Source organism: Natator depressus, chromosome 11, assembly GCF_965152275.1.
Source record: "Natator depressus isolate rNatDep1 chromosome 11, rNatDep2.hap1, whole genome shotgun sequence".
In the NCBI taxonomy this organism is placed as follows: Eukaryota; Metazoa; Chordata; order Testudines; family Cheloniidae; genus Natator; species Natator depressus.
Window position 1 is genome coordinate 65,200,529 of NC_134244.1, and position 17,419 is coordinate 65,217,947.

General features: G+C 43.6%; 1 protein-coding gene across 4 annotated transcripts in view; it reads right to left on the bottom strand.

The window, feature by feature from the left end:
* The window catches only part of ERBB4 (erb-b2 receptor tyrosine kinase 4), a 966,448-nt gene that overhangs the window by 119,873 nt on the left and 829,156 nt on the right, over nucleotides 1–17,419 (bottom strand). For all 4 annotated transcript variants that reach the window (XM_074968100.1, XM_074968101.1, XM_074968099.1 and 1 more), the window contains one exon: nucleotides 9,972–10,157. In XM_074968100.1, coding sequence (XP_074824201.1) covers nucleotides 9,972–10,157 — 186 coding nt within the window. The remainder of the gene's footprint in view (nucleotides 1–9,971; nucleotides 10,158–17,419) is intronic.

Sequence of the window (17,419 nt, forward strand, 5' to 3'; positions counted from 1 at the left end):
ACTGGGACTGGTATAGCATTACAATTATACAATTAGCCTTGTCATGGCAAGGAGCTTTGGGAATAGAGACATCTTGAAGCTTAAAACGTGGACAGCTGATAGATGACTGTCATTAAACTCATCCTTTGTTCGCTCCGTGATGGAGTAAGTCACTGAGCAGTAGGCTGGGGATCTTAAATGAAAAAGAAAGACCTTGAACCACAGCCACTCTTCTTCACCTCCTTGCAACCTTTCCATTCACCCATTTCCTCCCACTGCACACACATTCTGTCCTTCTCTCACCCCTGACTGCTGCAAAATAACAAACGCTGTCTCCAGCAAGCCATTGCTTATCAATCAAATCAACACAAAGAGAGTCCAACAGCTCCTCTCCAAACAGTGCTGCCAGATGTCCTTAATCTCAGCTCCCTTTTTTTTCCCAGCATCCCTCAGTTTTCATGTAGTCTGCAGTGGAGACTGAAACTAACACACATGAGAGATGCGAAATTGGTACCAGCTTCTCAGCTGGTGTTAACCAATATAATTCTTCTGAAATCACTAGAGCCCTGCTGACTTACACCAGCAGATGATCCGGATTTGAATCTTCACCCCAGGTGACTAAAAAATATTCAGCTAAAAAGTCTGGCATGGAGGGAAGTTACAGTGGCAGAAAGCAGCCATGAGATCCCATTTGCCAATTGTGGGAGGCCAGTGGGGCCCATAAAGTGAGCAGAGCTAGCTGAGAGAGGGGTGTAGCCAAGGTAGCAGGAAGATGCACCAAATACAGACATTCCCTCTGCAACCTTTGACTTGAGGGCTCCTATATAGCCCCTCCTGCAAACCAACATCACCCATTGTCTAGGAGAAAAACATGGCTTGTGTGCCTTGGGAGGACTCTTACCTGGAGCACGGATGTGGATTTGCATCTCCTTTCAACACTTTAGCTTCAGTGAATTTGATCCCAGCAGCTTTTCTTTCCAATTCCATTTTCTAGGGTATTTTCAAACATTTTCTCTATATAGCTGGATAACGGAGGTTGTGCAGTCCTCAGGTTGATGTAATTTGAGAAGCTTTTATATTCAAAAGATGTAAAAATAATCCCCCACAGGACTTGATTTTCCTTCCTCGGCATGCCACTATATCAAACTGCCTCTGCTTTGGCTTATTATTATTCTAAAGTAACACTTATGGAATGACTGTACTCTAAAATGTGATAAGCAGGCTTGGCAGCCTCAGGAGGGACCAGAGATTGAATGGGGGAGGGTGTTGGACTCGGACTCAGGACACCTGGGTGCTATTCTAGACTTGGCTAGTCACTTGCTGTGTGATTTAGGGAAGGTCACTTCCCCATTCTGTGCTTTTTTTTCTCCTCCCACCCTTTGTCTGCCTTGTCCATTTAGGTTATAAGCTCTTCAGGGCAGGAACTGTCTCTCACTGGTTTTGCACAGAGAGGCCCTGGTCTCAGCTAGGCCCTGATGGCATAATGACAATATAAATACATAGTACTAATGAATGGACCCCTACCTCTTAAGGTGGTCATTTCAGAACAGCGTTGAAGCACTTGGTAGGGCTGCACACATTAGCATTCACTGCCACTTCCTCCCTGTACCTGCTCTGTGAATTAGGACTTCAGTATGCAAGGCTACAGATCCAGTTTTATTCATAAGCACTTATCTGAAACAAGATTTTTAGTGAAAATGAGGTGTTTGTCAGGTTGCAGTGTGCGGAGCAAAGAAAAACAAACCAATGGAATTCAACAGGATGGAAAACAGGTGTTGCATTGCATCAGAATGTGAAGGGAACACTTTGGAAAGTAACATAACCTACTTACCAGGACAGCCACGTGTCTGTTCTACGTGGAACACTGGAACGTTCCACGTGGAACAACTGCGTGGTATGGGACTGCTGCTCAACGAGAGCGAGCGTGACAGAATCAATGGTTACCACATGTTAGCTATCCAAATTTTTTAAAATATCCTTATTCATATTACATGCAAGCCCTGTATTAATATTCTCTAAGCATGATAATAGTTGTCAGGGTATGTCACGACTGGGACGTGGGCAATCTGACCTAGTGGTCAGAGAAGGAGTCACATCAGGTCAGATACCAGGAGGTCAAAGTCCGAGACAGGCCAGAGGGCGAACCAAGAGTCGAGTGTCAGGAGGCAGGCAGGGTCAGGTTACCAGGAAGACAGACTAGTGGAGAGGGAGCAGGAAGCACAAGGCATACAATCCAGAGCATGGATAACTTTCTGTTCTTGTGCTAGGTTTAAATAGGGGATGTGGACCAATCAGAACCCCCAGCATTCTGCCAATCAGCTCCCAGGCCTGAGGTCTTCTGTCTGAGTTTAGCTCCTTTTCTGACAACAGTTAGCAGATCCCTGAGTGGCAGGTTGGATCCTTTTAGCTCCACAGAGCCCTGTGGACCAGAGTTCAAGATCCACAGTCCTTGACAGGCCTCGGTAGGTCAAACAATAAATGTAATTATAATGGACCAGATTTCCCTCTTACATTCAGCAGCACCTCAAACCACAAGATATCACGTTCACTTCAACAGAACCACTGATGGAGTAAGGTACTAGTCACTTTGAGTAAAAAAATATCAGAATCTGGCCCAAAATAATGACAATTTATTTTATGGCCTTACCTAGTGGCTGCAGACCCTGTGTGAGTAAAAGCCTTTAGATCGTGTTTTGCTCTATTTGCATGTGTTAAAAATAAAAAAGGTATGACTTCTACTCAAACCTTAATAGATTCAGGTAACAGCCAGGAAAGAGCTTCCACCACGTTGTTAGGAAGGATATTTGGCTCTCTTGGTCAGCTGATAGTCACTGTCCAAGGTTTCAAGTTCTGATGCAACATGGCACCTGTTTTAAATCTTGCTGAATTTTAATAATTTATTTTACGTTGTTACGTACAACATGCTGTAACCTAAAGGACTTACAGCCGTATTTTAAAGGTATTTTGGTGCCTACACTTCCATGAAATAAATAGGAGCAAAGCACCTGAACACCTTTAAAAATTGTGGCCTCTGTAATTTTACTAAAAAGCTTGTATGAAATGAGCGCTTATAAAAAAGACACTAAGTGCCTAAGAGCCAGATCGCCAATGGCATTTAGGTGCTTAAAGATGCAGATATTTCACCTAGTGGGATTTTCAAAGTCAAGAGTTGAGAGTTCAGAGCCTAGAAACTTTTCAAAATCCCGGTAAGTGACTATTTGCATTTTAGGTCCATAAAAACTTTTGAAAAATTGGGCTCTCAGGCCATTTCTGGAATGACCAGTCCTAACACTTCAAGCTCCATGATCATTTACTCCATATTTGGCTTCTCATGCAGGCCAAAAAAGGATGTGAAGAGCAAATAGCCAAAGACTCAAAAACTTTAACAGCAACAAAATGTTTAAGTACATCTGAAGCAGGAAGCCTGCCAAACAATCAGTGGGGCTACTGGATGATCAAGGTGCAAAAGGAACACTCAAGGAAGATAAGGCCACTGCAGAGAATTATTTGCATCGGTCTTCACTGCAGAGGATGTGAGGGAGATTCCCACACCTGAGCCATTTTTTTTAGGTGACAAATCTGAGGAACTGTCCCAGATTGAGGTGTCAACAGAGGAGGTTTTAGAACAAAATCATAAACCAAAGAGTAATAAGTCAACAGGACCAGATGGTATTCACCCAAGAGTTCTGAAGGAATTCAAATGTGAAATTGCAGAATTACTAACTGTGGTATGTAACCTATTATCTAAATCAGCTTCTGTACCAGATGACTGGAGGATAGCTAATGTGACACCGATTTTTTAAAAAGGCTCCAGAGGTGACCCTGGCAATTACAGGCCAGTAAACCTAACTTCAGCACCAGGCAAATTGGTTAAAACTATAGAAAAGAACAAAATTATCAGTCACAGATGAACCAGATTTGCTGGGGAAGAGTCAACCTGGCTTTTGTAAATGGAAATCATGCCTCACCAATCTATTAGAATTCTTTGAGGGGTTCAACAAATGTGGACAAGGGTGATCCAGTGGATATAGCGTACTTGGACTTTCAGAAAGCCTTTGACAAGGTTTCATACCCAAGGGTCTTAAGCAAAGTAACAAATCATGGGATAAGAGGGATCAGTAACTGGTTAAAAACAGAAAACAAAGGATAGGAATAAATGGTCAGTTTTCAGAATGAAGTGAGGTAAATAGCGGTGTCCCCCAAGGATCTGCACTGGGACCAGACCTATTCAACATATTAATAAATGATCTGGAAACAGGAGTAAACAGTGAGGTGGCAAAATTTGCAGACGATACAAAATTACTCAAGATAGTTAAGTCTAAAGCAGACTGACAAGAGCTACAAAGGGATCTCACAAAACTGGGTGACTGGGCAACAACATGGCAGATGAAATTCAGTGTTAATAAATGCAAAGTAATGCACACTGGAACATAATCCCAACTCTACATACAAAAATTATGAGGTCTAAATTAATTTTTACCACCCATAGTGGGGGCAAAAGACATATCTGGCTTCAAGACTAAGTTTATGGAGGAGATGGTATGATGGGATAGCCTAATTTTGGCAATTAATTGATCTTTGACAATTAGCGGTAAATATGCCCAATGGCCTGTGATGGGATGTTAGATGTGGTGGGATCTGAGTTACGACAGAGAATTCTTTCCTGGGTGTCTGGCTGGTGAATCTTGCCCACATGCTCAGGGTTTAGCTGATCGCCATATTTGGGGTCGGGAAGGAATTTTCCTCCAGGGGAGATTGGACGAGGCCCTGGGGTGTTTTCGCCTTCCTCTGTAGCATGGAGCACAGGTCACTTGATGGATGATTCTCTGCACCTTGAAGTCTTTAAACCATGATTTGAGGGCTTCAATAGCTCAGACATAGGTTTGGGGTTTGTTACAGGAGCGGGTGGGTGTGATTCTGTGGCCTGCATTGTGCAGGAGGTCAGACTAGATGATCGTAATGGTCCCTTCTGACCTTAAAGTGTATGTTTCTATGATTCTAAGAAAGAAATATTGGAATTATCATAAGTAGTTCTCTGAAAACCTCCGCTCAATGTACAGTGGAAATCAAAAATGCTAACAGAATCTTAGGAACCATTAGGAAAGGGATAGATAATGAGACAGAAAATATCGTAATGCCACTATATTAATCCATAGTACGCCCACACCTTGAATACTGCATGCAATTCTGGTTACCCATTTCAAAAAAGATATTTTAGAATTCGAAACGGTACAGAGAAGGGCAACAAAAATGATTAAGGGTATGGAACAGCTTCCATTTGATGAGAGATTGAAAAGACTGGGATTTTTCAGCTTGGAAAATAGATGACTGAAGAAACACATGGTAGAGGTCTATAAAATCATTAACAGTGTGCAGAAAGTGTGTTAGGAAGTGTTATTCATTCCTTCACATAACACAAGAACCCAGGGTCACCCAATGAAATTAATAGGCAGCAGGTTTAAAACAAACAAAAGGAAGAATTTCTTCACACAAAGTACAATGAACCTGTGGAACTCATTGCCAGGGGATGTTGTAAAGGCCAAGATTATAACAGGGTTCAAAAAAGAACTAGATAAGTTCATGGAGGATAGGTCCATCAATGGCTATTAGCCAAGATGGTCAGGGTTGCAACCCCATGCTCTGAGTGCCCCTAGCATCTGACTGCCAGAAGCAGGGAGGAGACGACTATGGATGGATCACTTGATGATTACCTGTTCCGTTTGTTACCTCTGAATCACCTGGCATTGGCCACTGTTGGACGACAGGGTACTGGGCTAGATGGACCATTGGTCTTACCCAGCATAGCCATTCTTAGGTTCTCAGAGACTATTAAACCAGCCACTCTTGCTCACCTTGAATAGTTCTGACTGTGAGTAATGGCTGCAGACTTATTGCTTTGTTGCACTTCAGTTTCTTCACTAAGGTCAATGACAGCTGAACCCTCAAGCCAATAGAATCTTTAGCAATTAGAACGCTGGGCTAAAAGGCAAAGCTTCAGTTCCTAAGTGAGACACCTGAACACGATTCATCTACTGTGTATCCCACGATGCACTGGAGGTACTCCGTGTTTCTGTAGACTAGCAGGCTGGTATTCCCATAGCTTTGGCTGCCGCCTAATGACCATATTTTATTTAGAATATGTGAAGTTGCTCTGCTTCTGTCACTTTCATCTTTGGAATAAGAAGTTAAACTGCTGGAAAGAAAGTACCATTAGTCTACAATGATCTAATAATCAAAATAAAGTATACACCATCCATGCAAGCAAAGAAATTCAGCTAAGCTCTCATTCACCTGGAAGTGGAAAATACTTAATAACCACCCTATAGTCAACATTCAAAGAAGATCACCAGAGGCATATTGACCTTGGCAATCAGGCCTATTTCCCATCTAGCTTGTGCATCTACTTATAAGAAAATACAGAGAGCTGGAAGTGAGCACCCAGGCAGCATTAATTAACTCTGACGCAATGCCTTCAGTACACAACAGCCTGCATGCCAGACAGAGAAAGTCCATGGGAATAGTGCATATTGCAGTCATGGTAATTTGATTTTAAATCATTCCCCAAAACAAACCCACTCCCCAAAATAAAGGCTCTCCCACCTCCTTCATCTCTGTTCTTGCCAGAGAAAACTGTCTTCAAAACCAGACGGGACAAAAAGGGTACATATAGTGAAAGGCAGACCTCAGAAGCTGCCTCAGGCAGCTGAAAACGTATGTAAGACAGGGGTTCTCAAAGTTTGAGAACCATTGATCTAGGAGGTCACTGAACATTCTCTGGGTCCTGTTATACCCAAGTGGATTTTTGGTAGCCTTCAAAAAGACACAATAAAGCTTTCCAACATGCCTAAAAAAAGTGAGAGGTTGAGAGAAATTCCCACGCCCAGAAGGAGCCTGCAAACTGAACAGTGAGTTCTCCGTGAATAGAGACGCTCAGAAGGTAAAGCATTTCACTCAGCTATCTAGTAGAAATTGTAGTTTGACACAACAGCCTGTTTCAGCATTCACTCCATTGGCAACTTGGCCATTTGAAGGCAAACTGAATCTCTCTATTTTCAGAATGCCAGCTGATTCCCATGATCATTAAAGGTGACAGATGAGTGGCACAGTGATACTGCTATTCTCTTGCGATTGGGATCCATCCCGCACATTTATTCCACTTTTTGGACTAAGGGCAGTCCCGCTGCTGTGCTCCAAAAGTTTCTTTTCATCATCATTACCTCCAAAATTTGTCCATACTCTGCCTCTGAATGAAGGACAACCTTATCATATTGTGTCTAAGGCCAGAAGGGACCATCTACCTCTGACCTCCTGCACATCACAAGCCACTAACCTCTATCCAATTAATTACTGTATTTAACCCAATAACCTGGATTAGACTGAACTATTTTGTGCCACAGGCTGAGAAGAGGAAGAACTGAGATGCATCAATGGCAGAGAACTGATCTGGTGAGACACACCCAGATCACGTGAGAGCTGCAAGAAAACGTGTCTTTCCATTGGAATTTCCATTGGGGAGTGCCATGTGATGCAGAGATAATGCCGTGCAACATGAGCATGTGACAGGGGTCAGAACCATCCCAGACACTATTTCTTCTCTGCTGTGATACCTTAATGTTGATTACACACTGAGGGCTGGCTTGCACTTGACCATTGTACACATGTGCTGATGGTGACCCTTTCCCCCCCGTGAACCTTCTACTCAAAAGCCAGGGTCAATCAGAATCTTTGCGCTCAAGAAAGCATCTAAACACTCTGAGGTTTACCCATCACTGGGTTTTTTGCCACACCAGCATTGTGCAGTAGCACTCAACGTTTGTGGAAACCTTCCCAACTAAACGAGCCACCTCATCACTACATACCATAGAAATGCACTGATAAGCTAGCACCAGCAGAATGGAGAACATCCCATGACATAGGTTCGATTCTCCTACTCTCAGTCCTCTTGCAAACCAATAGTGATCCCCACATGGAAAGCAAGGCAGGCAAAATAAAGGGAGATGCACATTAAGCAACTAAGAGGAGGCAGATCCAATTAAGCTGTGACTACAACGAACTAAAAGGGCAAATATGTCTAGCAAGCAATATGCAGCTTCAAGAAAAACAGCTGCTCATAACAGTTTCCCTTGTGAGGAGCCAAGCAGATGACCCTGATGCTGTAACACGAGGCCGAATTAAAATTAACCATATGCCACTGCGATGTGGAGAAAGATGGATTAATTAAACTTTGCTTCTTCCCCTCATTAATAGGCCACCTTTCGTTCCGGGGAATTTCCCTCCGTCTTCTTCATGGTTCATCTGTTAATATTACACATTTGGTCTACCCTTCCTTGGAGTGCTGGAGAGCCTAATAGCTCAGTTTTAAGTCCCTGTAGTGCCTCACCTCCTTCTCTCACCACACACACGCCAAGAAGAGCGTTAGGCTACAATTTTCAAACATGCCTGAATCCACACAGAATCCCATAAATAAGGGGCCTCAATTGTGAATGAATTCCTTTCAGAAGTGCTGAGGGTCTGGCAGCACCCTCTGCTACTTATCACTGCAGTTCTGCTTCAGCTCCTGCATGGAACCAGTCCAACCATCCATAGCTATTACAGAGTAATAGCAAGTGCCATTGTCGGTCTCATTAGGCTAAGCCAATGGGAATTTGGTCTCAGTATATACTGCACATCTAGGTACTAGTGTAGCAGTTGAAAACAAAGGCAGGTTATCTTTATGCATATGGTACTAAGTAAGGGGTTAATAAATAATAACCACCATCAATAATCTAGAGAGCGGAGAGCAGATGGAAAAGAGGGAGAGCTGAGGAAGAGGATGACAAGGAAACCTGAAAATGCCAATGAAAAATAATGGAATCTCTAGTCCTGGAAAAATGAGCAATCTCTGAAGAGAGCAAGAGGACTGCCATTGTGTTCTGCCCCTCATGGAGATATAGGCAGGAAGGCAAAGAAGGGCCTGTTTGAACCCTCAGATATCTTTCCCTTCTGGCACACAAATGCAGGGCTGCATCTTGCATTGGACAACTTTATTGGTGCTTCACTCTCATAAGTATAATATTCACTTGTTAAAACAAAAAGCAAACAAACTCCACAACAATATTTTTTGTGATGACTGCCCTCTGGTGTGACACATTGGGGATTGAACGTAGGACCCCCAGCACTAAAGCTGCTACTACTTGAGCTAAGAGCCAGGACTTGTTAGCAGCTGCTATAGCAGATCCTCTGCAGACTGGGCACCGAGGATGCCCTGTAACATGCACTCACGTGGGAGTTACTAACATTTTCTGTTCTGTTGTGAAAATGTAACTTTTAAATAATTTTACAAGTATTTAGTGCCTGATTCACAGTCAGTCACACACACACACTGAAGTCCCTTCATACCTCTCTGGTTGCCATATGCGCAAGAGAGATACCACCCTGGTAGTGTACAATGGGTGCAAATTGTAGTCCCTTTACACTTCCAAATCTTTTCATTCATTGTGACCGGATATCAAAAAAAGTGGTTCCTAAGCATGCCATGAAATACCAACTTATTTGTTGCAACGAGTTCATGAACAACACACACCTGTGTAAGGAGTATATTAAGGCTGGATTTACAGTCTACTGTTAGTACCTCTCAACTGACACTCTTTGAGCAATCAGGTACACATCTGAACTCTGAAGGCATCATTCTTACTTACTGAAGCAGCAGCAGAAGAGGTTGCCTAATCATTCTGTGCCAAGACTCGGATCTAGGGAAGAGGAGGCCTTTCCTCTTCAAGTCTTCCAAAAGCCCACAGTAAAATATGCTTTGTGTACGGGGCTGAGTCAGATTGTTACCAGATTGTATATACTGTATTATTGCACGGAGGTAATGAAAAAGATCACCAAACTGCCTTATAAGAATAGATTTTCCTCTCTTGTTTTCTGCATAGGAATGGGTACCGCTGACTTTCAGAAATGACCGTGCTCATTTGTTTAGTCCTGGAAATATCCAAAAACCTGTCGGACCTTACCTTGGCTATCTGGACACACCAGTTCAGCAGGAGCTGGGAGCCAATGTTATCCTTGTGTTCGTGAACATAGTCCAGCAAGCAGCCGTGGGGCATCAGCTGAGTGACGAGCTGAATGGTGGGGCTCAAGCAGACCCCCAGTAATCGCACCAGGTGTGGATGATCCATGCTTGCCATGATAAGTGCTTCCTGTAACAACAAAAACATCCCAAATCCATCATTGCATTCAAAGGTTCCATGCCCTGCAGATTTACGGCTCCCGCACACACTATCAAAAGGGATTTGGTGTCCCCTGAAGTACAATAAAGGTTCACGCTATCTTCCTGTTGTGATGAGATAGCACAAGCTACTCTTCAGCAAGGTCCAAACTGATGTAATTTATGTTACACAAGGCTAAACAATGGGCCTGGTCCTCAGCTGCTATAAAACAGCATTGCTCCACTGACGGCTGTTTCGGGAAAATCTGCCCTGCCCTCCACCGCCTCTTGCTGTGACAGTCCCCTGAAGAGGGAACAGTGGTGTAGCTGATCATATTCATAGCATGAGATCTATTTCTCCTTAAGAGATGTAGCTACTCATACTTATTTCCTTGAATCTTTCCCAAAATGTGGAGAAGGCCACTTGGCATTAAGCAACCGTTATAGCAATGGTCCCCAAACTTTTGAGGGTCATGCCCTCCTTCCCCCTGTCCACATCGCCCACACTGCTCAGAGCCAGGGTCCAGAGTGGGGCCATGGCTCGGGGTGGGGAGGGGCACAGACAGGGGTAAGGGGGCCAAGGTTGGGGCCACAGCTGGGGGTGTGGCTGGGAACAGAGCCACAGCCAGGGGCTGAGGCTGGGGCTGGGTCCACAGCTGGGCCACAGTGCGGGACAGCAGCCAGAATCCTGGCTGGGTGCAGAACTATTCCGAGGCTAGGAACAGGATCAGGCACAGGGCTGCGGCCAGGGGCGGGGCCGGAGCAGAGCTGGGGGTGTGGTGGGGCTGGATGGTGCTCCCGCCCCCTGTGAGGGCTGGCCAGGGCCCACTGTGCTCCCCGACCATGCCTCCATATCCTCTTAGGGGGAACAGCCCACAGTTTGGGGACCTCTGCGTTCTACTGTAAGAACCAGACTTTGCAGCTCTTACCCCTAGCGCTACACCAGTCCTGGGGCTCAATCCTACACGATGTTGACCATTCCGGCCCAGACCCAGCAAAGTACTAAAAGCACACATTGAAAGCTAAGCCTCTGATGAAGGGCCTTGTAGGATGATGGCCAGACTGCTCAGCACACAGCAGGATCCAGCCTATAATGTAGCAAACTGACACTAATGGGAATTTTCCCTAATTCAAAGTTCATTTTTTATTTCATGCCTTGGGCTGGGACAGAGAAGATCTGGTACAGGATTTTCAAATGTGCCTAAGTGAATTAGGCTCATAAATCTCATCAAAAGCTAGTGGGACTTGTGCTCCTAATGCACTTAGACTTGAAAATCTGACTCCTGAGTTCAATTCCTAGCTCTTCCACATCCTTCCTATGTGACCGCGGGGCAATTGCTTAATTTCTCCAGGCCTCAGATCCCCAGCCATAAAACGGGGATAATAACCCTCCCTTTCTCCCACCCTTTGTCTTCTCTAGACCAGGAAACTCTTTGGGACCTGTCTCTTGCTACCTGTTTGCATAGTACAACGGGGCCCCCAGTTTCAGCTGAGGTCTTTAAACGCTACTATAATAATGCTGCTAGTAAGGGATGTAAGACTTGGTTCTATACACTCAGTCCTTACTCTGGAATCTCCCAGTGACTGCAAGCCCTGCAGGATCAGACACCAAAGTAGCCTACAGTCTGCAGCTATAATTCAACTACAAATCTTCACTTACAACAAAGCTGCCGCAGCCAAGTGGCATCTGATGAAGTGGGCTGTAGCTCACGAAAGCTCATGCTCAAGTAAATTTGTTAGTCTCTAAGGTGCCACAAGTACCCCTGTTCCTTTCACGCCAAGCAGGCAGCTTTCAGAAGAGGCAAGGGGGAAAGCCTCTCTGGATTTACTGAGCTCTGCCTTTCAGTGGCAATCGTTTCACTGAGGCAAGGGAACACTGAAAAGTGACATGGAAATGGAGTTTTGTGAAGCTCTTTTGGTTTTCTCCCCAAAAAAACCTGTTCAATGTATAACTGACAACTTAAAGAATAACGGCAAAAATAATACTGCACAAAGAGAGGATGACAAAACCTTCGTAGCAGAAGAACACAACAATAAAGAAAAGTCTCATAAAAGTTTTTTTTTCCCCATATTAAAAAAAAGACCTAGCAAGGAGGTTGGGTTTGTATTAAAGAAAATTGCTCCTCACAGTACAAAGAGTATTTGAAACCAAATTGTGGAGTATTTGCATAATAGTTCTCTTTTTTCAAAAAAGAAAAGATGAACAAGACACTAATTGTAGGTTTTATTTTTTTCCCATAAAGAAGACAGCAGATGGCCTCAGATTTTTCCCCTTTTTCTTTTGAAATGAATGTGAAGCAAAACCAAAAAAACCCCCAACACCGAACTATTCAGCGGAGCGTTTTGGAAGAGGGGTATGAGGGAGATCCTAATGCAACAAATGAGATGGGGGGAGTTTGGCTTAAGCAATTTGCTCCATGTTAAAATTAATACAGAGCTCCGTTTCCCGACTCTATATGGGGTCCCCTCAATGCAATTTTAGCCTCTCTTCTGCTGTCACTAGAAAATGTCACTGAAGGCCGCCAGACTAAATACATGTTGACAGGTGCATTATCCATTTTCGAGAAACAAAATTACTTTGCCTTTTTCTTCATTACCCCATATATTTTCTCCTGGACTTGCACCAGGGGGAAATCTCCCCCCACACGTCCCTGGCTTTGGGTAATGTAACAGGTGTTTCTCTAGCACCTTTGAAGTGGGCGCATTTTTCTTTATATTGAGAACAGGTTAGAACATAGCCATTTTTTTTTCTTTTTTGGCCCACCGTGGACTAGGAGGGCATGGACAAAAAAGCTTTGAAGCACCTCTCCCATTAGTCTCTAGCCACATATCATTTGTAACTCTATTTGAGTCTGAATGGAAGACGTTTCTGTACAATAATAAAAGTAAGCACTGTCCTCGTATTATAAGGAAGTTCATGTTTCCTCACGAGTTTTGGACAGAGGTCCTGGAAAAAAAGTGGTATTTTTATAAACTCTTAAGGACTGCTCTGTGTTAGATTAAGGCTTGTAATGTGGCAGAGAGCAGCAACACCTTCACTAAAGCTCTAGACCTTTCATCTGCAAGGAATATTAATTTTGCATGAATCCTGACTTCGCACAAATTTCTTCATTGGTAAAATTAGTGCTATTTGTATTACATTAGCATCTATTGGACCCAGCTGAGATCAGGACCCCAGTGTGTTAGGCACTGTACACACACACACACGCACACACACACATAGACTCCAACTGGAATAGTTTATAATTTAAATAGACAAGACAGACAAACAACAACAAGAAGGAGGTATTACAATTTTCAAAACCACCTTATTGACTAAGGAGCCTGAGTCCCATTTTCAAAAGCAATTTGGACACATCAGGGCTGTAGTAATATTTGGGCTCACATATTTATCCTACCTGTAATGTCAGCTGTAAAAAGTGAGTGAAATTGTCACAATAACCTGTTAAAGAAAATTGTTTAAGACAAGATGTCAGGAGACAGAAAGACTGAATTATTTTAAACAGAAAGGGTTTTACTGATACTGCTTAAGTACTGTGTGAGGATTATGCTTGGTAAACAAGAGGAGTATAGGACCAGAAGTCAAGGAAACAAAACTGGTGTGTTGGGAATTAGGCCGCATGGTGGGCAAAATAATGAGAGGGTGGGCTATTCTGCCCATCACTCCCTTTTGGGGTTCTTAACAGGAAAAGACTTTGGGGAAAATTAGCTGAAAAAGGACCTGTCTGCCAACAACTGCTGCAGCAAGTTTTATCATCATGGCTGCTACCCTCATAGAATCATAGAATACCAGGGTTGGAAGTGGCTGCAGGAGGTCATTTAGTCCAACCCCCTGCTCAAAGTAGGACCAACCCCAACACCCTCAACATCTCCTGGGAGCCTGGACCTTCTATGCAGTAATCCTGAGGGATGTCGTCACCAAATTGGGCCAGACAACTGAAACCACTGCCTCCACTGCTGCAGACTAAATTCTTGAACACCACTTTGGCTCCCCCCCCACCCCCACCCCACCCCTCACCCCTCAGTGTCCTTTTCCTTCCTCACCTTAAATATTTTCTTTCCTCCCTCTCTCTCCTTTTGCCTTCTATTTAATAAGAGTCTGGCTCAGCTGGCCAAGACTGCATATGTTGTTACACTGATGTCAGCTGATGACCAGACAGACAACTAAGAGCAATGCCCTAAACAACCTAATGCTGGCACAAGGTTGCCAGTTCTCGGAGTGGCTGGTAAGACCACGTGCTCTTTCCAGAAAAGGGAACGGGAACAGGATGTTAAAATGAGAGGATTATTTAATACTTGTAGTGTTGTAGCTGTGTTGGTCCAGGATATTAGAGATACAACGTGGGTGAGGTCATATCTTTCATTGGACCAACTTCTGTTGGTGAGAAAGACAAGACTTCGAGCTACACAGAGTTAGACCTGAAGAAGAGCTCTGGGTAGCTCAAAAGTTTGTCTCTTTCACCAACAGAAGCTGGTCCAATAAAAGATCTTACCTCACCCACCTTGTCTCTTTATCTCAGGGGTTCTCCACCTTTTTCTTTCTGAGGCCCTGACAACATGCTACATAAACTCTATAGCCCACCAGTGCCACAACTGCTGTTTTTCTCCATATAAAAGCCAGGGCTGGCATTAAGGGGTAGGAAGCAGGGAAATTGCCCGGGGCCCCATGCCACCTCCGGCACTGTGAAGCAAAGTTGCCCAGGCTTTGGCTTCAGCCCTGGGTATTGGGGCTTGGGGCCCCGTGCTGCAGTCCTGTGCGGCTGGGCTTCAGCTTTCTGACCTGGGCCCTAGCGGGTCTAACGCCAGCTATGCTTGGTGGACCCCCCTGAAACCTGCTCACGGGCCACCAGGGGGCTCTGGACCCCTGGTTGAGAACCACTGCTTTATTTAGTATTTTACATTTCAAATGCTTTAACTATTTTTTCCTTCTTTGTTGTATCTTTAATACAGAGTTTAAAGGATTTTTAATTGTGTGATTGCCATGACACTAAGCAGGCTGAGGTCTCTGTGTACCAAACCTCGAATCTTACTTTAAACTGTTTGATGTTGGACAGTGACTGGACTACATCAGCACCTTTAACTCTTTGGACCTATATATTTAATCTAAATTAACAAAACAGGGCCAAGGGTCAGATTTTCGATTTTCAAAGGTATTTAGGTACCTAAATGCACCTAAATGTAGATAGACACCTAAGGGATTTTCAGAAGCACCTAACCAAGTTAGACACCTGTCATAAATATAAAGGGAAGGGTAAACACCTTTAAATCCCTCCTGGCCAGAGGAAAAACACTTTCACTTGTAAAGGGTTAAGAAGCTAGGATAACCTCGCTGGCACCTGACCAAAATGACCAATGAGGAGACAAGATACTTTCAAAGCTGGGGGTGGGGGGGGGGCGGGAAACAAGGGTTCTCTCTGTCTGTGTGTTGTTTTTGCCAGGAACAGAAAAGGAATGGCATCTTAGAACTTAGTAAGTATTCTAGCTAGATATGCGTTAGATTCTGTTTTGTTTAAATGGCTGATAAAATAAGTGTGCTGAATGGGATGTATATTCCTGTTTTTGTGTCTTTTTGTAACTTAAGGTTTAGCCTAGAGGGATTCTCTATGTTTTGAATCTGATTACCCTGTAAGGTATTTACCATCCTGATTTTACAGAGGTGATTCTTTTACTTTTTCTTCTATTAAAATTCTTCTTTTAAGAACCTGATTGCTTTTTCATTGTTCTTAAGATCCAAGGGTTTGGGTCTGTGTTCACCTATGCAAATTGGTGAGGATTTTTATCAAGCCTTCCCCAGGAAAGGGGGTATAGGGTTTGGGAGGATTTTGGGAGGAAAGACGTTTCCAAGCGGGTTCTTTCCGTGTTATATATTTGTTAGACGCTTGGTGGTGGCAGCAATAAAGTCCAAGGGCAAAAGGTAAAATAGTTTGTACCTTGGGGAAGTTTTAACCTAAGTTGGTAAAAATAAGCTTAGGGGGTTTTTCATGCAGGTCCCCACATCTGTACCCTAGAGTTCAGAGTGGGGAAGGAACCTTGACAACACCTAACTCCCACAAGAGGGATTTTCAAAATGACGCTGGAAACTCCCAGTAGGTGTCTAAATAACCTTTGATGATCTGGCCGCTAGATCCCACTGACTTTCAGTGAGACTTAGGATCCTGAATTACTGAGGTGGTTTTGAAAATTTTACCCATCCTCTCCATTTTACAGATGGGCAACTGACATACAGAGAGACACAATAATTGATGAAGATCACACAGGGAGTCTACAGCAGTGTTGGCAATTTGGACGCAGATCACCAGAATCCCAATCTAACCGCAAGATATAACCTCTCTCTCAAAGAAAAAGCAGGGAAAGAAGAGGACAAAACATTTGATCAGTCACAAAATATTGCAATCTCAATAATGCCATTGTTTATGTCAGAATTTAAGGAATGACAGGACTGTGGATGTATTATAGTCCATTGGACACTAATTCACTGTTAGACAAAAACAACCAACCATCTGTAGTGACAAGAAGACTCATCTGGGGCTCTTAGTCCACCAGAAGAGGGACTGACCTAGCCAGACCAAATCTATGGTTCAGTGAAGGTGAGTGAAGAAAGACCTCCCTTCAGTAAATGGCTACTTGCTCAGGTAGCTGGCAGCAATGTGGTTCTACTGTATCAGCCTCATCTAAGGGAGAATGCCAAGTGACTTTAATTAAGCATTCTGTTTTTCATTTAGTATTCTGATGTCCACATAGGGTGTTTTATATAAAGAAATCATCTGTTATGTTGCTCATTCGTAGCCTCTCTCCTCTTTTTTTTTTAAATGAATTTAATTATTGTCGCCAGATATATTAAACTCAACTCTGATTTATGTACACAGCCTAAATTGAAAACTAATGCCAATGTTATATTAACGTTCAACACTGATCCCAATGTTAAGGCCATTTAGTAAGATGACGACGTACCCAACGAAGAGAACAGTTGTGTAGGTACCGCTGGTGAGTAAAACTATGTCTGTGCCGGGTGGGCGTGTAACCAAATTGAGGACTAAGGGTGAGATCTGAAAGATACCTATGGGATTTAGGCACTCAAACTACAATGAGTTTCAATGGGAGTTGGGCACCTAAAGCCCAAATTCTAGCTAAAATGGTTTCTGGACCCAGCCACACAGGGCAGACAAGCCATGCTCAAAATGGTTTTAGCCTCAACCATGTAACTTGGCCACAAATTCAGCACAGACAGGGCCACTGCGTTCCAGTTCCCTCATG